Source organism: Aquarana catesbeiana, linkage group LG08 (assembly GCF_042186555.1).
Source record: "Aquarana catesbeiana isolate 2022-GZ linkage group LG08, ASM4218655v1, whole genome shotgun sequence".
In the NCBI taxonomy this organism is placed as follows: domain Eukaryota; kingdom Metazoa; phylum Chordata; class Amphibia; order Anura; family Ranidae; genus Aquarana; species Aquarana catesbeiana.
The window spans coordinates 274,236,136-274,259,268 of NC_133331.1; the positions used below are offsets into that span (position 1 = coordinate 274,236,136).

General features: G+C 42.4%; 1 protein-coding gene across 3 annotated transcripts in view; it reads right to left on the minus strand.

Annotated features, from left to right (window-relative positions):
• The window catches only part of RAD9A (RAD9 checkpoint clamp component A), a 215,201-nt gene that overhangs the window by 189,414 nt on the left and 2,654 nt on the right, over positions 1 to 23,133 (minus strand). For 2 of the 3 annotated variants that reach the window (XM_073597289.1, XM_073597287.1), the window contains exon 2: positions 10,341 to 10,411. In XM_073597289.1, the coding sequence (XP_073453390.1) occupies positions 10,341 to 10,386 (46 nt within the window). In that variant the 5' untranslated portion in view covers positions 10,387 to 10,411. Of the gene's footprint in view, positions 1 to 10,340; positions 10,412 to 14,501; positions 14,523 to 23,133 lie in introns of those variants that run through there. The other variant, XM_073597288.1, reaches the window with a different exon arrangement.

Sequence of the window (23,133 nt, forward strand, 5' to 3'; positions counted from 1 at the left end):
GTGCCCCGATCCCGCAGCTGAATCAACTGTAGGAAATGGTCCTGGAGCTTGCTGGACTTTCGTGGGCGCCCTGAAGCCTTCATCACGAATGCAGTGGTAATGTTTTTTTATGGGATTAAGTTGATTTTCAGGGCAAAGAGGGACTCTGCAATTACAGTGCCTTGAAAAAGTATTCATACACCTTATAAATTTTCCAAAAGTTTGTCATGTTACAACCAAAAACATAAATGTATTTTATTGTGATTTTATGTGATAGACCAAACACAAAGTGGCACATAATTAACCACTTGCCGACCTCCTCACGCTGATATACTGCAGCAGAATGGCACGGGCAGGCAAAATCACGTACCTGGTATGTGATTGCCTTCCCCCGGTGCCCGAGGCGGTCGGCTTTGGTCTGGGAGCGTTCAGTGATGAGGGGGAGGCCATCCATTCGTGGCCCCCCCCTCGCGATCGCTCCCAGCCAATGAGAATCCTCCCCTGCCTGTGTGTAGTACACACAGGCAGAGGATGTGATGTCATCTCTCCTCGGCGCTGGAACGGATACTGCCGACATCTGAGTGAGTTGCACAACACATACACTTACAGTAGAACATGCCAGGCATACTTTACACCCCCGATCACCCCCCCCCCCCCCCCCCCGTCACACTGACACCAAGCAGTTTTTTTTTTTTTTCTGATTACTGCATGGTGTCAGTTTGTGACAGTTAGTGTGGTGGGACAGTGAGTGTTAGCCCCCTTTAGGTCTAGGATACCCCCTAACCCCCCCCCCCCAATAAAGTTTTAACCACTTGATCACCCCCCGTCACCAGTGTCGCTAGGCGATCATTTTTCTGATGGCTGTATTAGTGTCACTGGTGACGCTAGTTAGGGACGTAAATATTTAGGTTCGCCGTCAGCGTTTTATAGCGACAGGGACCCCCATATACTACCTAATAAATATTTTAACCCCTTGATTGCCCCCTAGTTAACCCTTTCACCACTGATCACTGTATAACCGTTACGGGTGACGCTGGTTAGTTTGTTTATTTTTTATAGTGTCAGGGCACCCGCCGTTTATTACCGAATAAAGGTTTAGCCCCCTGATCGCCGGCAGTGATATGCGTCACCCCAGGCAGCGTCAGATTAGCGCCAGTACCACTAACGCCCACGCACGCAGCATACTACTCCCTTAGTGGTATAGTATCTGTATGGATCAATATCTGATTCGATCAGATCTATACTAGCGTCCCCAGCAGTTTAGGGTTCCCAAAAACGCAGTGTTAGCGGGATCAGCCCAGATACCTGCTAGCACCTGCGTTTTGCCCCTCCGCCCGGCCCAGCCCACCCAAGTGCAGTATCGATCGATCACTGTCACTTACAAAACACTAAACGCATAACTGCAGCGTTCGCAGAGTCAGGCCTGATCCCTGCGGTCGCTAACAGTTTTTTTGGTAGCGTTTTGGTCAACTGGCAAGCACCAGCGGCCTAGTACACCCCGGTCGTAGTCAAACCAGCACTGCAGTAACACTTGGTGACCTGGCGAGTCCCATAAGTGCAGTTCAAGCTGGGAACCCACTGCTTCTGCAGCGCCCGTACTTCCCCCATTCACATCCCCAACCAAATGCAGTCGGCTGCATGAGAGGCATTTTCTTTATGTCCTCCCGAGTACCCCTACACAACGAACCCCCCCAAAAAAGATGTCGTATCTACAGCAAGCGCGGATATAGGCGTGACACCCGCTATTATTGTCCCTCCTGTCCTGACAATCCTGGTCTTTGCATTGGTGAATGTTTTAAATGCTACCATGCACGAGTATTAGCGTAGGGTACAGCATTGCACAGACTAGGCACACTTTCACAGGGTCTCCCAAGATGCCATCGCATTTTGAGAGACCCGAACCTGGAACCGGTTACAGTTGTAAAAGTTACAGTTACAAAAAAAAGTGTAAAAAAAACAAAAAAACAAAAAAAACACAAACAAAAATATAAAATAAAAAAAAAAAAAAGTTGTCGTTTTATTGTTCTCTCTCTCTATTCTCTCTATTGTTCTGCTCTTTTTTACTGTATTCTATTCTGCAATGTTTTATTGTTATGTTTTATCATGTTTGCTTTTCAGTTATGCAATTTTTTATACTTTACCGTTTACTGTGCTTTATTGTTAACCATTTTTTTGTCTTCAGGTACGCCATTCACGACTTTGAGTGGTTATACCAGAATGATGCCTGCAGGTTTAGGTATCATCTTGGTATCATTCTTTTCAGCCAGCGGTCGGCTTTCACGTAAAAGCAATCCTAGCGTCTAATTAGCCTCTAGACTGCTTTTACAAGCAGTGGGAGGGAATGCCCCCCCACCGTCTTCCGTGTTTTTCTCTGGCTCTCCTGTCTCAACAGGGAACCTGAGAATGCAGCCGGTGATTCAGCCAGCTGACCATAGAGCTGATCAGAGACCAGAGTGGCTCCAAACATCTCCATGGCCTAAGAAACTGGAAGCTACGAGCATTTTATGACTTAGATTTCGCCGGATGTAAACAGCGCCATTGGGAAATTGGGGAAGCATTTTATCACACCGATCTTGTTGTGGTCAGATGCTTTGAGGTCAGAGGAGAAATCTAGGGTCTAATAGACCCCAGTTTTTTTTAAAAAAAAGAGTACCTGTCGCTGTCATAGGGGATATTTACATTCCCTGAGATAACAATAAAAATGATTTTAAAAAAAAAAATGAAAGGAACAGTTTAAAAATAAGATAAAAAAGCAAAAAAATAAGAAAAAAAAAAAAAAAAAAAAAAAGCACTCCTGTCCCCCCTGCTCCGCGCTAAGGCGAACGCAAGTGTCGGTCTGGCGTCAAATGTAAACAGCAATTGCATCATGCATGCGAGTTATCACCGCGAAGGTCAGATCGAGGGTAGTAATTTCAGCAGTAGACCTCCTCTGTAAATTTAAAGTGGTAACCTGTAAAGGCTTTTAAAAATGTATTAATTTTGTTGCCACTGCACACTATTTGCTGAGAGGTATAGGGAGTATTTTGCAGACCTCACTTTTTGTCACAAAGTTTTGAAAATTGAAAAAAAAAAAATTTTTTTCTTGTCTTTCTTCATTTTCAAAAACAAATGAGAGCTGCAAAATACTCACCATGCCTCTCCGCAAATAGCTTGGGATGTCTACTTTCCAAAATGGGGTCATTTGGGGGGGGGGGGTTTGTGCCACATGGGCATTCCATGGCCTCCGAAACTGTGATAGGCAGTGAAGAGTGAAATCAAAAATTTACACCCTTAGAAATCCTGAAGGCGTTGCTTGGTTTTCGGGGCCCCGTACGCGGCTAGGCTCCCAAAAAGTCCCACACATGTGTTATCCCCATACTCAGGAGAAGCAGCTGAATATATTTTGGGGTGCAATTCCATATGCCCATGGCCTGTGTGAGCAATATATCATTTAGGCCCCTTTCACACTGAGGCGGTTTGCAGGCGGTATTGCGCTAAAAATACCGCCTGCAAACCGCCCCTAAACAGCCTCCGCTGTTTGTTCAGTGTGAAAGTCCGAGGGCTTTCACACTGAAGCGGTGCGCTGGCAGGACGGTGAAAAAAAGTCCTGCAAACCGCTTCTTTGGAGCGGTGAAGGAGCGGTGTATTCACCGCTCCTGCCCATTGAAATCAATGGGACAGCGCGGCAATACCGCGGCTATAGCCGCGCTGTACGAGTGATTTTAACCCTTTTTCGGCCGCCAGCGGGGGTTAAAACCGCACCGCTAGCGGCCGAATACAGCTACAAGAACGACGGTACAGCAGCGCTAAAAATAGCGCTGTTGTACTGCCGACGCCCCCACCGCCACAGTGTGAAAGGGGCCTTAGTGACAACTTTTTGTAATTTATTTTTTTTTGTCATTATTCAATCACTTGGGACAAAAAAAAATGAATATTCAATGGGCTCAACATGCCTCTCAGCAATTTCCTTGGGGTGTCTACTTTCCAAAATGGGGTGATTTGTGGGGGTTTTGTACTGCCCTGCCATTTTAGCACCTCAAGAAATGACATAGGCAGTCATAAATTAAAGGCTGTGTAAATTCCAGAAAATGTACCCTAGTTTGTAGACGCTATAACTTTTGCGCAAACCAATAAATATACGCTTATTGACATTTTTTTTTACCAAAGACATGTGGCCGAATACATTTTGGCCTAAATGTATGACTAAAATTGAGTTTATTGGATTTTTTTTTATAACAAAAAGTAGAAAATATCATTTTTTTCAAAATTTTCGGTCTTTTTCCATGTATAGCGCAAAAAATAAAAAACGGCAGAGGTGATCAAATACCATCAAAAGAAAGCTCTATTTGTGGGAAGAAAAGGACGCAAATTTCGTTTGGGTACAGCATTGCATGACCGCGCAACAGTTAAAGCGACGCAGTGCCAAATTGTAAAAAGTGCTCTGGTCAGGAAGGGGGTAAACCCTTCCGGGGCTGAAGTGGTTAAATAAAATAATTAAAGTGGAATTTAAAATGATTTTAACATTTTTTTACAAATCAATATCTGAAAAGTGTGACATGCATTTGTATTCAGTCCCCCTGAGGCAATGCCTTGTAGAAGCACCTTTCGCCGCAATTACAGCTGCAAGTCTTTTTTGGGTAAGTCTTTACCAGCTTTGCACATCTAGAGAGTGACATTTTTGCCCATTCTTCTTTGCAAAATAGCTCAAGCTCTGTCAGATTGGATGGAGAGCATCTGAACAGCAATTTTTAAGTCTTGACACAAATTCTCAATTGGATTTAAGTCTGGACTTTGACTGGGCCATTCTAACACATGAGTATGCTTTGATTTAAACCATTCCATTGTAGCTCTGGCTGTATGTTTAGGATCATCCTGCTGGAAGGAACCTCTGTCCTAGTCCTTGAAGAAAAGCATCCCCACAACATGATGCTGTCACCACCATATTTCACAGTGGGACTGGTGTTCACAGTGATGTGCAATGTTCGTTTTCCGCCACACATAGCGTTCTGCTTTTAGGCCAAAAAGTTAAAAATTTGGTCTCATCTGACCAGAGCACTTTTTTCCACATGTTTGCTGTGTCCCCCACATGTCTTCTCCCAAACTGCAAAGGGACTTCTTATGGCTTTCTTTCAACAATGGCTTTCTTCTTGCCACTATTCCATAAAGGCCAGGTTTGTGGAGTGCACGACTAATACTAATACTAATACTGGTGCTCAGTTTGAAGCTGTGGAGCTTGGTGTAAGTGGAGCTGGATTAAGTGGGAGTTAAAAACAAGAGTTTAAAACAGGAGGTTATAACAGGGGTCATAGTACCTGTGTAGTGTGAGTATCTGAGTGTTGTCTGAGTAGTGTGTGTGGATCGTTAGTACTTGTGTATTGTGTACCTGTGTATTGTCTTGAGTATTAGTGCCAGGAAGCTAGTTGTTAGGTAATTTGGACAGGGTAAAATCCCCAAATCCTCACCAAATTTAATAGGTACGATGCCCGGCGGGTGTGGAGAGGCGACTCTTTGTACATCTTGCCGCATGTATGCGTTCCTTGATCATCCGATCGAGGGCGAATACTGCTGTGCAAAATGTAAGCACATTGTTTCCCTGGAAGCCCAGGTTCTGAATCTGGGGAAGCAACTGTCAGCACTGAGAAGTCCCTCCATACTAAAGGTGAGCCAGGAACGTACACGGCAGGTGCCGGCAGGGGCCAGCACAGAGGCGGGTGGAGACAAAGAGGTGCAGGCACTAGCAAAGAGTAGATGGGTGACAGTCAGGAGGGGTAGAGGGGGAAGTGCCAGGGTGGCCGATCCAGGACTGGAGCATCCCAATAAGTACGCTCCATTGAGTGACATTGGTGTAACCAGTCAGGGACCAGCACTGCTGGAGATGAGGGACTCTCCTAGCTGCCAAGGGAAGAACTCCTCCAGTGAGAGTGGGGGGGCAGCAAAGGGAAAGGAAAGACAGATTCTGGTGGTAGGGCACTCAATTCTTAGAAGGACAGAGAGGGCAATCTGTAACCAAGACCTGAAGCGCCGAACAGTATGTTGTCTACCGGGCGCTCGGGTTCGGCACATCACGGATCTTGTGGACAGATTACTGGGAGGGGCTGGGGAAGACCCGGCTGTCATGGTGCACGTTGGCACCAATGACAAAGTCAGAGGCAGATGGAGTGTCCTAAAGAACGATTTTAGGGACTTAGGAGCTAAATTGAGGAAAAAGACCTCCAAGGTAGTGTTCTCAGGAATACTACCGGTACATCGAGCCACACCAGAGAGGCAGAGGGAGATTAGGGAAGTAAACAAGTGGCTGAAGAGCTGGTGTAGTAAGGAGGGGTTTGGGTTCCTGGAGGACTGGGCCGACTTCTCAGTCGGTAACCGGTACTATAGAAGGGACGGACTGCACCTAAATGAGGAGGGTGCAGATCTGCTGGGAATGAAGATGGCCAAAAAGTTAGAGGGGTTTTTAAACTAGGCGATGGGGGGGGGGTCCAGAGACAGTGATAGCCAGCGCGGAAGATATTCCAGAGGGTAGTATTGGGGGCATTAGTGGTAGGTTAACCAAAGCACAAAAACACAAGGCGAGTATAGTAGCAAGTCCAAGTTGCAATCTTGAAACACCCAATACGAGGACAATATGCGACCGGTCTAAACTATGTGGCATGTTCACCAATGCCAGGAGCCTGGCGGACAAGATGGGTGAACTAGAGATACTGTTGTACAAGGAGGATTTGGATTTTGTGGGAATTTCAGAGACCTGGTTCAACAGCTCTCATGATTGGCTGGCAAACATTCAAGGGTATACCCTATACCGCAAGGACAGAGAGGGTAAAAAAGGGGGAGGGGTATGCCTATATATCAAGAATAATGTACAAGTGAATGTGAGAGATGACATCACTGAGGGGGCTAGGGAGGAGGTGGAATCTTTATGGGTAGAGCTCCAAAGGGATGAAGCTAAGGGGAAAATAATACTGGGAGTATGCTATAGGCCCCCTAACCTGAGGGAGGAAGTGGAGACGGATCTCCTATCACAAATTGGATTAGCAGCAAGGATGGGAAGTGTTATCATAATGGGGGATTTTAATTATCCAGACATAGACTGGGCGGAGGGAACCGCGCATTCATTTAAGGCTCGCCAGTTCCTTAGTGTCTTGCAGGACAATTTTATGGGTCAGATGGTAGACGCACCAACTAGAAATAAAACATTACTAGATCTACTGATTACCAACAATACAGACCTGATAACAGATGTGGAAATACGGGGCAATTTAGGTAACAGCGATCACAGGTCAATTAGTTTCAGTATAAATCACACAAATAGGAGACATGAAGGGAACACAAAGACACTGAATTTCAAAAGAGCCAACGTCCCTAAACTACAAACCTTGCTAAAAGGCATAAATTGGGATAAAATATTAGGAACAAAGAATACGGAGGAGAGATGGGTTTGCTTTAAGAGCATATTAAATAAGGGCATTAGCCAATGTATCCCATTGGGTAATAAATTTAAAAGAGCGAACAAACATCCTGGATGGCTTAACTCCAATGTAAAAATGCATATAAAAGCAAAGGAGAAGGCCTTCAAAAAATACAAGGTTGAGGGATCATCCACAGCATTCAGAATTTATAAAGAATGCAATAAGAAATGTAAGGGTGCAATTAGGTTGGCTAAGATAGAACATGAAAGACACATAGCGGAGGAGAGCAAAAAAAAATCCCAAGAAATTCTTTAAGTATGTAAACAGTAAAAAAGGGAGGACAGACCATATTGGCCCCATAAAGAATGAAGAAGGACATCTGGTTACAAAGGATGGGGAGATGGCAAAGGTATTGAATTTATTCTTCTCCTCAGTCTTCACGAGTGAATCGGGGGGCTTCAGTAACCAAAACTGCAGTGTTTATCCTCATGACACAACACAGGAAGCACCTACATGGTTAACAGAGGACGGAATTAAAATTAGACTTGAGAAACTTAACATTAATAAATCACCGGGACCAGATGGCTTGCATCCGAGGGTACTTAGGGAACTCAGTCAGGTGATTGCCAGACCGTTGTTGCTAATTTTTACAGACAGTCTATTGACTGGAATGGTACCAGCTGATTGGAGAAAAGCCAATGTAGCACCAATATTTAAAAAGGGCCCAAAAAACATCCCTGGGAATTACAGACCAGTTAGCCTAACATCAATAGTATGTAAACTCTTGGAGGGGATGATAAGGGACTATATACAAGATTTTCGTAATAAGAATGATATCATTAGCAGTAATCAGCATGGATTCATGAAGAATCGTTCTTGCCAAACCAATCTATTAACCTTCTATGAGGAGGTGAGTTGCCATCTAGATAAAGGAAGGCCCGTAGACGTGGTGTATCTGGATTTTGCAAAAGCATTTGACACAGTTCCCCATAAACGTTTACTGTACAAAATAAGGTGCGTTGGCATGGACCATAGGGTGAGTACATGGATTGAAAACTGGCTACAAGGGCGTGTTCAGAGGGTGGTGATAAATGGGGAGTACTCAGAATGGTCAGGGGTGGGTAGTGGGGTTCCCCAGGGTTCTGTGCTGGGACCAATCCTATTTAAATTTGTTCATAAACGACCTGGAGGATGGGATAAACAGTTCAATCTCTGTATTTGCAGACGATACTAAGCTAAGCAGGGCAATAACTTCTCCGCAGGATGTGGAAATCTTGCAAAAAGACCTGAACAAATTAATGGGGTGGGCGACTACATGGCAAATGAGGTTCAATGTAGAAAAATGTAAAATAATGCATTTGGGTGGCAAAAATATGAATGCAATCTATACACTGGGGGGAGAACCTCTGGGGGAATCTAGGATGGAAAAGGACCTGGGGGTCCTACTAGATGATAGGTTCAGCAATGGCATGCAATGCCAAGCTGCTGCTAACAAAGCAAACAGAATATTGGCATGCATTAAAAAGGGGATCAACTCCAGAGATAAAAAATGATAATTCTCCCACTCTACAAGACTCTGGTCCGGCCGCACCTGGAGTATGCTGTCCAGTTCTGGGCACCAGTCCTCAGGAGGGATGTACTGGAAATGGAGCGAGTACAAAGAAGGGCAACAAAGCTAATAAAGGGTCTGGAGGATCTTAGTTATGAGGAAAGGTTGCGAGCACTGAACTTATTCTCTCTGGAGAAGAGACGCTTGAGAGGGGATATGATTTCAATTTACAAATACTGTACTGGTGACCCCACAATAGGGATAAAACTTTTTCGCAGAAGAGAGTTTAATAAGACTCGTGGCCACTCATTACAATTAGAAGAAAAGAGGTTTAACCTTAAACTACGTAGAGGGTTCTTTACTGTAAGAGCGGCAAGGATGTGGAATTCCCTTCCACAGGCGGTGGTCTCAGCGGGGAGCATTGATAGCTTCAAGAAACTATTAGATAATCACCTGAATGACCGCAATATACAGGGATATGTAATGTAATACTGACACATAATCACACACATAGGTTGGACTTGATGGTCTTTTTTCAACCTCACCTACTATGTAACTATGTAATAGTCTTATCTTATGGACAGATTCTCCCACCCGAGTTGTGGATCTCCGCAGCTCCTCCAGAGTTACCATGGGCCTCTTGGCTGCTTCTCTAAATAATGCTCTCCTTCCCGGCCTGTCAGTTTAGGTGGACAGCCATGTCTTGGTAGAGGATGATGGATTGAACAGTGCTCCGTGAGATGTTCACAGCTTGGGATATATATATATTTTTTTTTTTTTTAATATAACCTAAGCCTGCTTTAAAACTTCTCCACAACTTTATCCCTGACCTGTCTAGTGTGCTCCTTGGTCTTCATGATGCGGTTAGTTCACTAAGCTTTGCCAACAAACCTCTGAGGGCTTCACAGAACAGCTGTATTTATACTGAGATTAAAAGTACACACAGGTGGACTCTATTTACTAATTAGGTGACTTCTAAAGGCAATTGGTTCCACTAGATTTTAGTTAGGGGTATCAGAGTAAAGGGGTCTGAATAAAAATGTATGCCACATATTTGTAAACTATTTAGAAAAAACATTTATCATTTTCCTTCCACTTCACAATTATGTGCCACTTTGTGTTGGTCTATCACATACAAGCCCAATAAAAAAAAAAAAACATTATTTACGTTTTTGGTTGCAACATGACAAAATTTAGAACATGTCAAGGGGCATGAATACTTTTTCAAGGCACCTTAATTGCAATTCATCTGATCACTCTTCATAACATTCTGGAGTGTATACAAACTACCATCATAAAAACTGTGGCAGTAGACTTTGTGAAAAATATTTGGGTCGTTATCAAAACTTTTGGCCACAGCTGTAGATAATCCAGATGTTAAGTGTCCATCAAAAGCTGTCTGTTTTGGACAAAATTCACTTTTAACCAACCTTTAATGTTCGCTCCAGTGATAACACATTTAACACCTGCTCCCATGTTCACCAGAGGGGAATGTTAAAACCTGAAAGTACAAAACAGAAAAAATAAATAAATAAATAAAAAGGGCTTAATTGAACTGCATTAAAATACAAGAAGCTTTTTCGAATCAAGTTAATGACGCAAAGAAAAAAAAAAAAAAAAAAACAGCCCATACAAAATATGCTAGATCTACAAGATGCCGCTCACTGCTCTTTTAAACGAGCCCGTAGCATGATGCCATTAGTAAACAAACAACTGTCAAGGGATATTTGAGCTAAAATCTTTTCATGGTTTTAAATTAGGCATCAGTGTAATCACATTACTCCTGTTGGGTCTTGGCCTTATCTTGTAATGATGAGCTCACATGTTGTGGCTGCAATTTGTAGTGTCATGGCGAAATGATTCCCCTATGTCTATTCACTGCTGCAGCTAGTGTGCGGCTATGCACCAAGGGGACAAGACAACATCCTCCTCTGGGTCACACAGCATCCAACGCAATCCTCTGTGTTGCATCACAAATGTGGGTGTGCTAATGTGATATAACACATATTCAAAGCAGCATGAGTGAGCTCTGAGTCTCTGAATGCCCTGCCTACTTGTGTCTGTGTCAGAACCAATTACTGTGTAGCTCTCACCAACATGAGTACTAGACAGACCAAGTGATTGTGGGATATTTACCACTCCAATGCTCAAAAAGTTGGGATGCTGAGTAAAAATCGACATACAAATCAGAATGCAATGATTGGCAAATCTCAAACCCATATTTTATTCACAATAGAAAACATTAACTGTTAAACCCTTTCACTGCCAAAGCCCTGTGCTCCATTTTGTACACACATTTTTGCAATTTTTCCTTTGCTTTTTTATTTTTCACTTATAGCTTTCAGAGTTTGTGAAAGACCCCCCCCCAACCATATATTTTCTGAAATCACATGATCAGTAGAAAAAAAGAAGGTGTTACTGATTTTTTTTAGACCCTGCGGTGTTTGCGCAAATGTTTATCAAACCAATATATTCGCAAAAAACAAACAAAAAAAAAAAAAACAAACCCCCACACAACACACACCCAAACCATTATTAGTAGATAAAAACACAGCTAATTTTACAAAATTCCTGCTAAATCCCTAATATAAAAGCTTTACCTGTATGAAGTTAATAAATAAAAAAAGAAATTTTTACATTGCGCGTTTTTGCAAAATGGTGAAAATTGAACATACCCAAAACAAATTCATAAAAAAAAAAATCTGGGAGGTTTTCATTTTTCACTTACAGCTTTCAGAGTTTGTAAAAGGCCCCCTCCCCAAACCATATATTTTCTGTGGAAAAATTTTACTTATTTTTTAGGCCCCGTGGTATTTACGCAAATGTTTATCAAAACATTACTTTTGCTAGAAAAACACTATATCCATTATTAGCAGATAAAAACACAGCTAATTTTACAAAATTCCTGCTAAATTCTAACTAAATATAAAAGCTTGACCTGTATGGAGTTAATACATAATAGATACTTTTAAAATGGTTAAAAATCCAATGTACGCAAAAATGTAAATGTTCAAAATTTCTAAAAAAAAAAAAAAAAATATCTGATAGGTTTTAATTTTTCCCTTACAGTATTCAGAATTTGTGAAAGACTCCCCCAAACCATATATAATTTCTGAAAGCATAGGACCAGTAGAATAAAAAGAAGGTGCTATCGATTAAGGCCCCACGATATTAGTGCAAATGTTTACCAAAGCAATAATTTCACAAAAAAAATACACCAAAATCATTATTAGCAGATACAAACAGCAAATTTTACAAAATTCCTACTAAATATAAAAGCTTAACCTGTATTGAGTTAATAACAAGTATTTGTAAATTTTAAATTGTGTCTTTTTGAGAAATAGCGAAAATCGGAGGTACACAAACGTTTTAGAAAATCCAGAGGTTTTTCTTTTTAACTTACAGCTTTCAGAATTTGTAAAAGACCCCCCCCCCCCAAGCATACATTTTGTGAAAGCGCATGGCCAGTAGAATAAAAAGGTGATACCGATTTTCAAGGCAGCACGATATTTGCGCAAATGTTTAACAAAACAATATTTAAGCTAAAATTACACTTAAAGCATTAATAGTGTACACAAACACAACATAACTTACAAAATTCCTGCTAAATTACTACTAAAGCATTGTTCACATGTGGCATACTAAAGTGTACGCCAATGGGGGGCCATGTTTACCTGCACAGGTGCTCCATGCATCCCCATACAGGGGATGTCAATTGGGATGCAACGGCTGCACAGGCATAGCTGCTGTTCCCAATCTGACATCTGTATGGGTGTGGGTACATGATCCTGAACACAGACAGTGTGAGCTCAGGGACATGCATGCTGACCTACATGGATGGAAAATTGGGAGCAATGGCTCCGTTTGTGCAGGTGCTACATCCCAAATGACATCAATGGGACTGCCTGCACAGAGATGCACGGAATACCTGTGCATCCCTGTAAAGGTACGCTGTGTACGCCCTGTGTAAACAAGGCCTTAGGCCCCTTTCACACAAGCACACTGATCGGATCTGCCTGTCCATTTTTTAGGCAGGCCAAATCGGACCACCCATTGTTCTATATGGAGAAGCGGATGTAAAATGGACATGTGTCCGTTTACACCCGCCTGCATCCGATCAAGTCCAGCCCGCTAAAAACAGAGGGATGGGGATCCCATTCCCTATCCATCCAACAGATGGGATCATATGGAATCCAATGGAACTGGACAAGAGAATAGCGGCCTGTGTCCGTGCCCGCTCTGCATCAGCAGAGCAGACGCAGACCTGTCACCAGCCTGTTTAGCAGGGATCAGCAGAGTCCGCTCCATGTGAAAGGGGTCTTACAAGGAGCGGGTCATTGGGGGTGCTGCCCCCCAGCAGGGTGCCCGACTCAAACATTTGTATGAGTTTTTTTTTCCCCAAGCCACATGATTAGAGCCTGACGCTTTAATTGGCTTGAAAAAGGTCGGGGCTCGAAGCGCAGAGCATTGCACCCCGAACCCACCCTCTTGTGACAATAGTGAATTAATATTCGCTAATGTCTTCTGGCTTCTTCCCGAGGGAGCCATGGAGGGGTGAGTGCTGGGGGAGACTATCACCGTGGGGGGGGGGGGGTGTGTAATCCAGCATCATTCGCCCCCCCCTTTGAGGCAGCCCCACACACACCCTCAAGATTTTTTCCACTCGCCAAATACGAGCAGGTGAGTGGAAATTTTGAGAGCTGATCTACAGTACATAATATCAAAAGAATCAGAGAATCTGGGGAAATTTCTGTGCCAAGGAACAAGGTCGAAACGCAATATTGGGATTGTCATTCCCATGATCTTCAGGCCCACAGGTGGCACTACATTAAAAACCAGCATGATTCATTGATGGACATCACTGCGTGGGGTCAGGAATACTTCTAAAAATCACTGTCTGATCGAAAGGTAAAAGTCCAATCATGCAAAGAAGAAGCCATATCTTCTCTAGGCCAAAGTTCTTTTAAAATGGACATTTGCAAAGTAAAAAACTGTTCTGTGGTCAGACTAATCAAAATTTTACATTTTTGCTAACCATGGGCACTGTGCCTTCTGGGCTAAAAAGGAGAGTGACCTTCCCTCCCATTTGTCATCAGCGCTCAGTTCATAAGCCTGCATCTCTCATAGTATGGGGGTCTATTAGTGTGTACGGAATGTAACATCTGGAAAGGCCCCATCAATGCAAAAAGATATATCCAGATTTTAGAGCAGAACCTGCTGAGGCAAGAGTGGGAACAACATTCTTCTCTCAAAACTCCAGTAATTGGCCCTGTTCCAACATTATTGGGCTTGATTTTGTACTTTGCCAGCTTTTTGTTGCCCTCTCCCAATGTTTTTGAGACATGTTGCTGCCATCAATTTCAAAACTACCTTTGTTTCTTATTTATATGGTTACAAATGCCCTCTAGTATGCAATATGCATTACGAAAGAAATGTATTAAACCGCGAACCAACGTTTGGGCATAAAACTACAGCTTCTAAAAACACACACACACACACACACACACACACACACACACTAGCTGTACAAGTATACTGTCCTGACTAACAACATCATTTGAGATGAATAACCAAAATAGATTGCCACATACCCACTCTCCATATGACATATACATAAATAGTGCAACAAGTCACCTATGTTAAAAAAAAAAAAAAAAAAAAAAAAAAGTCAAGTAGAATTGTACAATATCATTAAAATGTGAATACTCTAATATGACCAAGATGTCATTTAAAGTGGAACTTTAGTTAGAAAATTAAGTCCAGCTAGATCACTTCAAGCTGGCCCCTTTTGCAGGTATAGCTATGAAAAACTTTAAAAATAAGTGCTTAAAAGGTGCCTTAACACAAATAAAATCACCACCAGGACCAGATGGCCCACACCAGAGTCCTCAAAGAACTCAGTCAAGTCATAGCCAGGCCATTATTCCTGATATTTGTGGACAGCATAATGACAGCTAACATTCTTCGAGGAAGTGAGCTGCCATCTAAATAGGGGGAGGCCTGTGGTTTTTGGTGTATCTGGACTTTGCAAAAGCATTTGATACAGTCCCCCATAAATACTTAAGGTCTACAGGCTTGGACCATTGGGTCTGTGCTTGGATAAAAAACTGATTAGAGGGAGGGGTCCAATAGGGTGGTGATGCCACCCTATTGGACTGGTCTGGAGTAGTGTACCCCAAGGTTCTGTCTTGGGACAAATTCTATTCATAAATGATATAGAGTATGAGATAGATAACTAGTTCAGTCTCCGTTTTTGTAGATGACACAAAGATAAGCATAGTAATAGACACATCAGGACATAGAAATTTTGCAGAATGACCCGAATAAGAAAGGAGTGGGCAGAGAAAATGGCAAATGAAGTTTAACGTGGAGAAATGTAAAGTAATTCACTTGGGGCAAAAAACAAATGCAAAATATTCACTAGGTGGAGAACCTCTGGGAAAAAAAATAAAATAAATCAAGGATGGAGAAGGATGACAGATTGAGCAACAGCATGCAGTGTCAAGCTGCAGCTTCTGAAGCAGGCAGAATGTTTGTTGCATGCATACAAAAAAAAAAAAAAAAAAAAAAGGGGGGGGGGGGGGGGGGGATATACTCCAGGGATGAAACTATAATTCTGCCACTTTATAAAAATCTGGCTAGGCCACATCTGGAGTTTTACGTCCAGTTCTGGTAACCAATAATCCGAGTCCAAAGAAGGGCAACAAAACTAATAAGGAGACTGGAGGACCTCAATTACGAGTAACGACTGCAAACACTAAAATTTATTTTCGCTGGAGATGAGACGCTTGAGGGGGGACATGATAGCGATCTACAAATATCTCAATGGGGATCCCAGCATAAGAAAATGATTCAGTACCAGGGAATGCAAAAGGACACGGGGGACACACAATGGGGGTTATTTACTAAAGACAAATCCACTTTGCCCTGCAAGTGCACTTGGAAGTGCAGTCGCTGTAGATCTGAGGGGGACATGCAAGGAAAATAAAAAACAGCATTTTAGCTTGCATATGATTGGATGATAAAATCAGCAGAGCTTCCCCTCAGATCTACAGCGACTGCACTTTCAAGTGCACTGGTAGTGCAAAGTGGATTTGCCTTTAGTAAATCAACCCCAATGAGACTTGAGCAGAAGCGGTTTAACCTTAAACTGCGTAGAGGGTTCCTCGCTGTTAGGGCAATAAGGATGTGGAACAACCTCCCACAATTGGTGGTGGCTGCAGGGAGTATGGATATTTTTAAAAGACTCTTAGGATGTACATCTTAAAGGACACAACATACAGGGATATGGGAAATCATTACAGACACTGATACAAATGCACCTACACAGGTTGAACTGGATGGACTATTGTCTTTTCAGCCTTACCGACTAGGTAACTATGTAGAATAGAGTAATACACTATCTCACCCTGCTCTGCACATGCTAAGTTGCTCTTTATTTTTAGGCACTGCCAAATTTGTGATCTGCTGACAGCGTTAAAGAGTAATGAAACCCTCCTATTCTTTGCAGCTAGAGAAGTAGCTTCTGTTTGATCTGCAACCGCCACGGTGTGATCAGTTAGGACACCATCCATTTGATGGTTTGACAGTTTAGTTGCGGAAACAAGCAAATGTGACAGTTATCAATCCCGGCATTCCAGGAATGTAACTTTTTTGAAACAATTAAGTGGCTCTAAAGGCCGAAGGTTTTTTACCATCATGCATTCTATGCATGATGGTAAAAAAAAAAAAAAAAAAAAAAAAAAAAAAAACCTTCTTTGAACAGTGGCTCGCCCCAGCCCCCCAAATCCTTACCAGAGTCCCCTTTGATCCAGCGATGTTCACAATAGCCTCGGCTGTATGGGGCTCTCTCCTCGTTGGAGGAGACAGAAGGAAGGACCGGGAGGGGACCCATAGAGAGTCAGAGCTTCTCTGTGCAAAACCGCCGCACAGAGAAGGTAAGTATAACCCGTTTGTTTTAAAAAAAAAAAAAAAAAAACACAGCAAAGCTTTACTATCACTTTAAATCAATGGGTTTAAGTCCGCTGTATGATTTACTACTGTTCAGGGGCTCTGGGCTTCAGCAAAATGGCAGCCTCTAGCAATAAGAAACTGGAGCATTACAGCACACACTCATTTTGGTAGCATAATTATTAAAGTGTGGAATGCATGTTCCTTGCTAAAACCCCCGTTAGACGTAACAGTATTTCCAAGACTCTACCAGGACAGCTACTTGAAAGATGATTGGCTCCGCCCTCTACAGGAAACACAAACCAGACACTATTTAAAAAGCCCCTCCCTCTTCTCTGACCCTCAGTTGTTTGAAGATCAAGTAAACCTCCACCAATAGTGTACCTGCCAGAGGAAAAAACTGAATCTCACTAAACACCACCACCAGGTTAAATAAGGAGACCAGTGAATAAAGAATAGGGTGGGAATATAGACGCTGTCCTGGAAGATTCATCGAAATACCGTTACCGGTAAGTAACGGGGGTTTTTCCCCCCTCGTCTTCCAGGACAGCTACTTGAGAGGATAAGCAAGATTATATACCTTAGGGAGGGACGACAGCCTGAAGCACTTTCCTTCCAAAGGCTGGAGAGCATCTGAACTCTATAATGCATGAGAGGAGGACCAGACAGCAGCTTTGGAAATATCTTCCCATGATGCTCCCGCTCTTTCTGCCCATGATGCGGCCAAGGATCTAGTAGAATGAGGTCTAACTCTGGAAGGAGGGGTGTGACCCGACTATCTGTAAACTTCACAAACTGCTTCCCTAATCCATCTGGTAATGGAACTCTTGGATGCTTTGGTTCCCTTTTTGGGCGACCAAACACAAAGACCTGGGAGGACCTCCTAAACTCACAAAATGTCTAAAAGACCTCTTTTCATGTCCAAAAAACTAAATCTTTCCTCTCCTGCATTTCTGGGGGAGGAACAAAAACTAGGTAGAGCTAACCAGTTACCAGACCTTCAAAAAAATAACAAACAAAACAGTGTGCACTCCTGGAGGGTCTGGAAACACAAAACAACTAAGGGTCAGAGGAGAGGGAGTGTGCCTGGCTCACTACTAGAATTAGCAGAACCATCCTTACGATCCCGCTTAGATAACGAAAGTAAGACCCATTGACAGACATATTTTATCTTTACTTGTTATAAAGAGGACATATCTTTGGGGGACTCACCCGGCGCAGACCAACAGGACCTTCTTAGGCTAAGAGGTATGCTCCACATCCATTCCCCCCCTCCCCTTCTTCCCTACCTTCTTATTCTTTTCTACCTGTTACCCCTCTATTCTTACTCCTCTACCACTCTTTCTATCTATATTTTTGTTTTTACGACTACTTAACGTCTTTGTTACCAGGCAGTTTTTATTTAAGATACCTGTTGTTTGTCTGGGTGGAGATGGTTAGCAGCAGGAGGACTGCCTCGTCACACGGAGGCGGACCCCCTTTTTTCCGCCTCCTGTCGGGCGGGGTGTAGGGGGAGATGTCCTCCTAGGAAAGGCGGGAAGAGCGAGGTTGTAGGAGGCTGGTGCCCCCCTCTGCTTGGACCGCTGATGGAGGATGACCCCCCCTGTAAACACTCTAACTCACTTAGCACATCAGGGGGGATTGTGGCTGGTATCTGACCGCTCCACCGTCTCTTGACCATCCTGATGCAGGAATTCATTATAAGCTCCTGATCCCACTGACACCTTGGGTCCGACATAACCTTTTGCCTTAGACTGTACCTGGTCATGTTTTCTATATGTTCTGTGTTACATTTCTGTAATGTGTGTAGTCATTTCACTAAAATGTTACAAAAATAAAGACTTTACAAAAAAAAAAATTGTGCCTGGTTTGTGTTTCCTGTAAAGGGTGAAGCCAATCATCTCTCAAGTAGCTATCCTGGAAGATGATGGAGAAAAGAACATTTTTTTTGTCAAGTTGTTATGGGTAAAGTTCCACTTTAAAGTAGAACAAACTATTTTTTTCATTTTAGGTAGAGTAAGGGAGGGTCATAACCAGTCAGTTTTGTTTTTGTTATCTTTGTCCCAGCTTCTTTTCTGCTGATCGGCTGCAGGCAAAGTTGAGAACAGAATCTGTGGCTGGGATCAGGAGGTCATCATGATAGATTTCCTTGGGTTAAGGGGGCTGGTATGGTTGCATGAGGGTGACCATAGAGCATATGCAAACCTTCCTGGTGTTCCAGAAGAGCTGGCAGAACTGGAGGAGAGGACAATAACCCATTTAAAGAGCATTTTACCTACTTATATTTTTTGAGGTCATATACTTCTGGTGAGTGAGCACTTGAACTTCACTTTCTTGCATGAGTTGAAAGAGGACGACTGGGCATTTTCTTTTCCATTTTTGTATATATAAGTTTGGTAAACTTATGAACACTTACGTATATGGACGTCTAATACATACAGATTTACTGTAGGGAAATGGGTCTGCTAGTAAAAGGACACATCTCTTAAAATGGTTCACCACTCCAATGCAGCTTCCTCAAAAGGGTGTGTTTGGATGGCTCTTGGGGTGTAGAGTCTGACAGTCAGATGTTTTTCCAATGTGTTGGTTCCAGCACTGACTTCTGAGGAATCCAACTGAACCTTTTTTATGGTTTGGACTGTCCACAACATATTTTTGGTCAATTTTGTAGAGACTGACCGACTGTCTCAGTAGGTGATTGAACACCACGTTTGCAATAAGTTCAGTGGAAGTTTAATACAATCAATTAAAAAAAAAAAAAAAATTAAAAAATCATAAGACAAAGCCAGCATGTGATAGGAGCTCAACAATCGTCCTTTATCTGGGCCTGAGAGCTGGCTGTAATAGAAGCTTATACTATATACACAATTGCAAGACAACAGAAATTAATCTAACAGCAGTTTAGTTGCCAGACAGCGAGACATTTGGGAATAGCAACAGAGAGATGCTTTTTGATACGTGGATATCAAATGGCTTTTTTATTTTTTTTTTTTTTTTTGGGTCCAGAGCGCTTATGTCTACTGTGATACTACTCCGTATCATACAGGTATCACACAATCGTAGCAGTGTGAACCAAGCCTTAAAGTGGTTGTAAAAGCCAGAAGGTTTTTAATCTTAATGCATTATTAATTAATGCAAAAAGCCTTCTGTGTGTAGCAGCCCCCCCCCCCCCCTCTTACTTACCTGAGGTCCCTCTCTGTCCAGCGGTGTCCATGAGAGTTTCAGCCATCTGAATTTCTCCCTCCTGATTGGCTTAGACACAGCAGCGGTGCCATTGGCTCCTGCCAATCAAAGTCAGCTAGCCAATCCGGGAAGGGGGGTTCAGGGCTCAGTGTTTGAATGGACACATGGAGCTGTGACTCGGCTCTGGTGCCCCCATAGAAAGCTGCTTGCAGTGGGGGCACTGAACAGGAGGGGGGGGTGGCAGGATTACAGAAGAAGAGGGACCAGGGAAGAGGAGGAGGATCTGGGCTGCTCTGTGCAAATCCATTGCAACAGAGCAGGTAAGTATAACAAGTTTGTTATTTTTATAGGAAAAAGACTTCAAAATTGCTTTAATATTTGAATCATCCACAATAACATAACAAATGAACTACATAGTTAGTCAGGTTGAAAAAAAAAAAAGACACAAGTCCATCTAGTTCAACCATAAAAATAAATAAAAAATAATATCCTACAATCTCATATACCAAATCCTATACCCACAGTTGATCCGGAGGAAGGGGAAAAACCCCAGCAAAGCATGATCCAATTTGCTACAGCAGGGGAAAAAATTCCTTTCTGATCCCAGAGAGGCAATCGGATTTTCTCTGGATCAACTTTACCTATAAATGTTAGTACCCAGTTATATTTTGTACATTTAGGAAAGAATCCAGACCTTTCTTAAAGCAATCTACTGAGCTGGCCAGAAACACCTCTGGCGGGAGTCTATTCCACATTTTCATAGCTCTTACTGTGAAGAAATCTTTCCGTATTTGGAGCCGAAATCTCTTTTCCTCTAGCGTAAAGAGTGCTACCTTGTCCTCTGTGTTTACTGTAAAGTGAATAACTCAACACCAAGTTCACTATATGGACCCCTTATATATTTGTACATGTTGATCATATCCCCCCTTAATCTTTTTTCAAGAGAGAATAAAATTCAGTTCCTCTACTCTTTCCTCATACCTGATCTCCTCCATGCCTCTTATCAGTTTGGTTGCCCTTCTCTGCACTTTCTCCAGTTCCCCGATATCCTTTTTGAGAACTGGTGCCCAAAACTGAACTGCATATTCTAGATGATAACCACAGCTTGGCATTGCATGCTATTATTGAGCTTATGATCTACCAAAACCCCCAGATCCTTCTCCACCACGGATTCCCCCAGTTGTACTCCCCCTAGTATGTATGATACATGCATATTCTTAGCCCCCAAGTACATAACTTTACATTTATCAACATTAAACCTCATCTGCCACAGTCACAGATAACACATAATCTGAAGCTTCCAAAATAAATTCCAAAAATAGGAATCGATTCAAAACAACAAATATACAAAACAAATCTAAAACAAATTGTTCCAACATAACGACCATGACAAAACAAAATGATTGTTAACAAATGAATCTACGATAAACACAAAAATGTTCTCATCATGCAGATCTATATTGATAAACAGTTCATTACTATTAACCGCTTCAGCCCTGGACCATTTGGCTGGCCAAAGACCACAGCACTTTTTGCGATTCGGCACTGCGTCGCTTTAACTGACAATTGCGCGGTCGTGCGCATGGCTAGCCCCCCCCCCCCCAAAAAAAAAACACACTACGTCCTTTTTTTTCCCGCAAATACAGCTTTCTTTTGGTGGTATTTGATCACCTATGTGGTTTTTATTTTATTTTTTGTGCTATAAACAAAAAAAGCGACAATTTTGAAAAAAAAAAAAAAAAAAAAAAAACGCATTATTTTTCTCTTTTTGCTACAATAAATATTTCCCAAAAGTATATAAAAAAAAACTTTTTTTTCCCTCAGTTTAGGCCAATATGTATTCTTCTACATATTTTCGGTAAAAAAAAAAAAAAAAAAAAAAAAAAACGCAATACGTGTATATTGATTTGTTTGCGCAAAAGTTATAGAGTCTACAAAATAGGGGATAGTTTTATGGCATTTTTATTAATAATTTATTTTTTATTTTTTTACTAGTAATGGCGGCAATCAGCGATTTTTATCATGACTGCGACATTATGGCGGACACGTCAGACAATTTTGACACATTTTTGGGACCATGGGCATTAATACAGCAATCAGTGCGATTAAAAATAAATTACTGTAAAAATGTCACTGGCAGTGAAGGGGTTAACACTAGGGGGCAGGGAAAGGGTTAATGTGTGTCCTAGGGAGTGTTCTCGCATCGGCTCAGGGGGGCGAGCACGCGTGCCCCCTAGTGGCCCCGGGGGCGAATCGACGTTACATACGGTTGTTTCGCCCAGCCGTGCCATTCTGCCGCAGTACAACTGCGGCGGCTGGTCGGTATGTGGTTAATGTTTACTGACCAGCGTACCCATTTGAGAAGGCCTTTTTCAAGAAGTGGGTTGTTTTTACTGTGGATCCAGCGATTTCCCACTTTAATAAAACATAGACCATACCTGTTGAGGATGCACCAGTGGTTAAGGATCCCAACAACAAAAGTTTAAAAAAAAAGAAAAACTTTTTTTTTTTTTTTTTTTTTTTTTTGCAGCCAGCAATCGGCTGTTCAGAGAAGATGATCTGTGCGGCTTTACAGCCACCTAATTACTTTTACTGTCCTCAGTGACTAATGAAACTGGAGGGGACTATGATTTAATCACTTCTGGTTTCAGAGCGGTTATTCCTTGGCTGTAGCCAAGCTGTGCCAATGTAACCATTTAAAAAATATCTGGAATTCCTCTTCACAGCAGTATTATTCCAAAAGCAAATGTTTTTTTAAATTGCAGATTATCAATTCTTAGATGTGGCGCTGCATTTGTTTTGTAGGATGTCATATGCCCCGTACACACGGTCGGATTTTCCGATGGAAAATGTGTGATAGGACCTTGTTGTCGGAAATTCCGACCGTGTGTGGGCTCCATCACGCATTTTCCATCGGATTTTCCAACACACAAAGTTTGAGAGCAGGATATAAAATTTTCCGACAACAAAATCCGTTGTCGGAAATTCCGATCGTGTGTACACAAATCCGACGGACAAAGTGCCACGCATGCTCAGAATAAATAAAGAGATGAAAGCTATTGGCCACTGCCCCGTTTATAGTCCCGACGT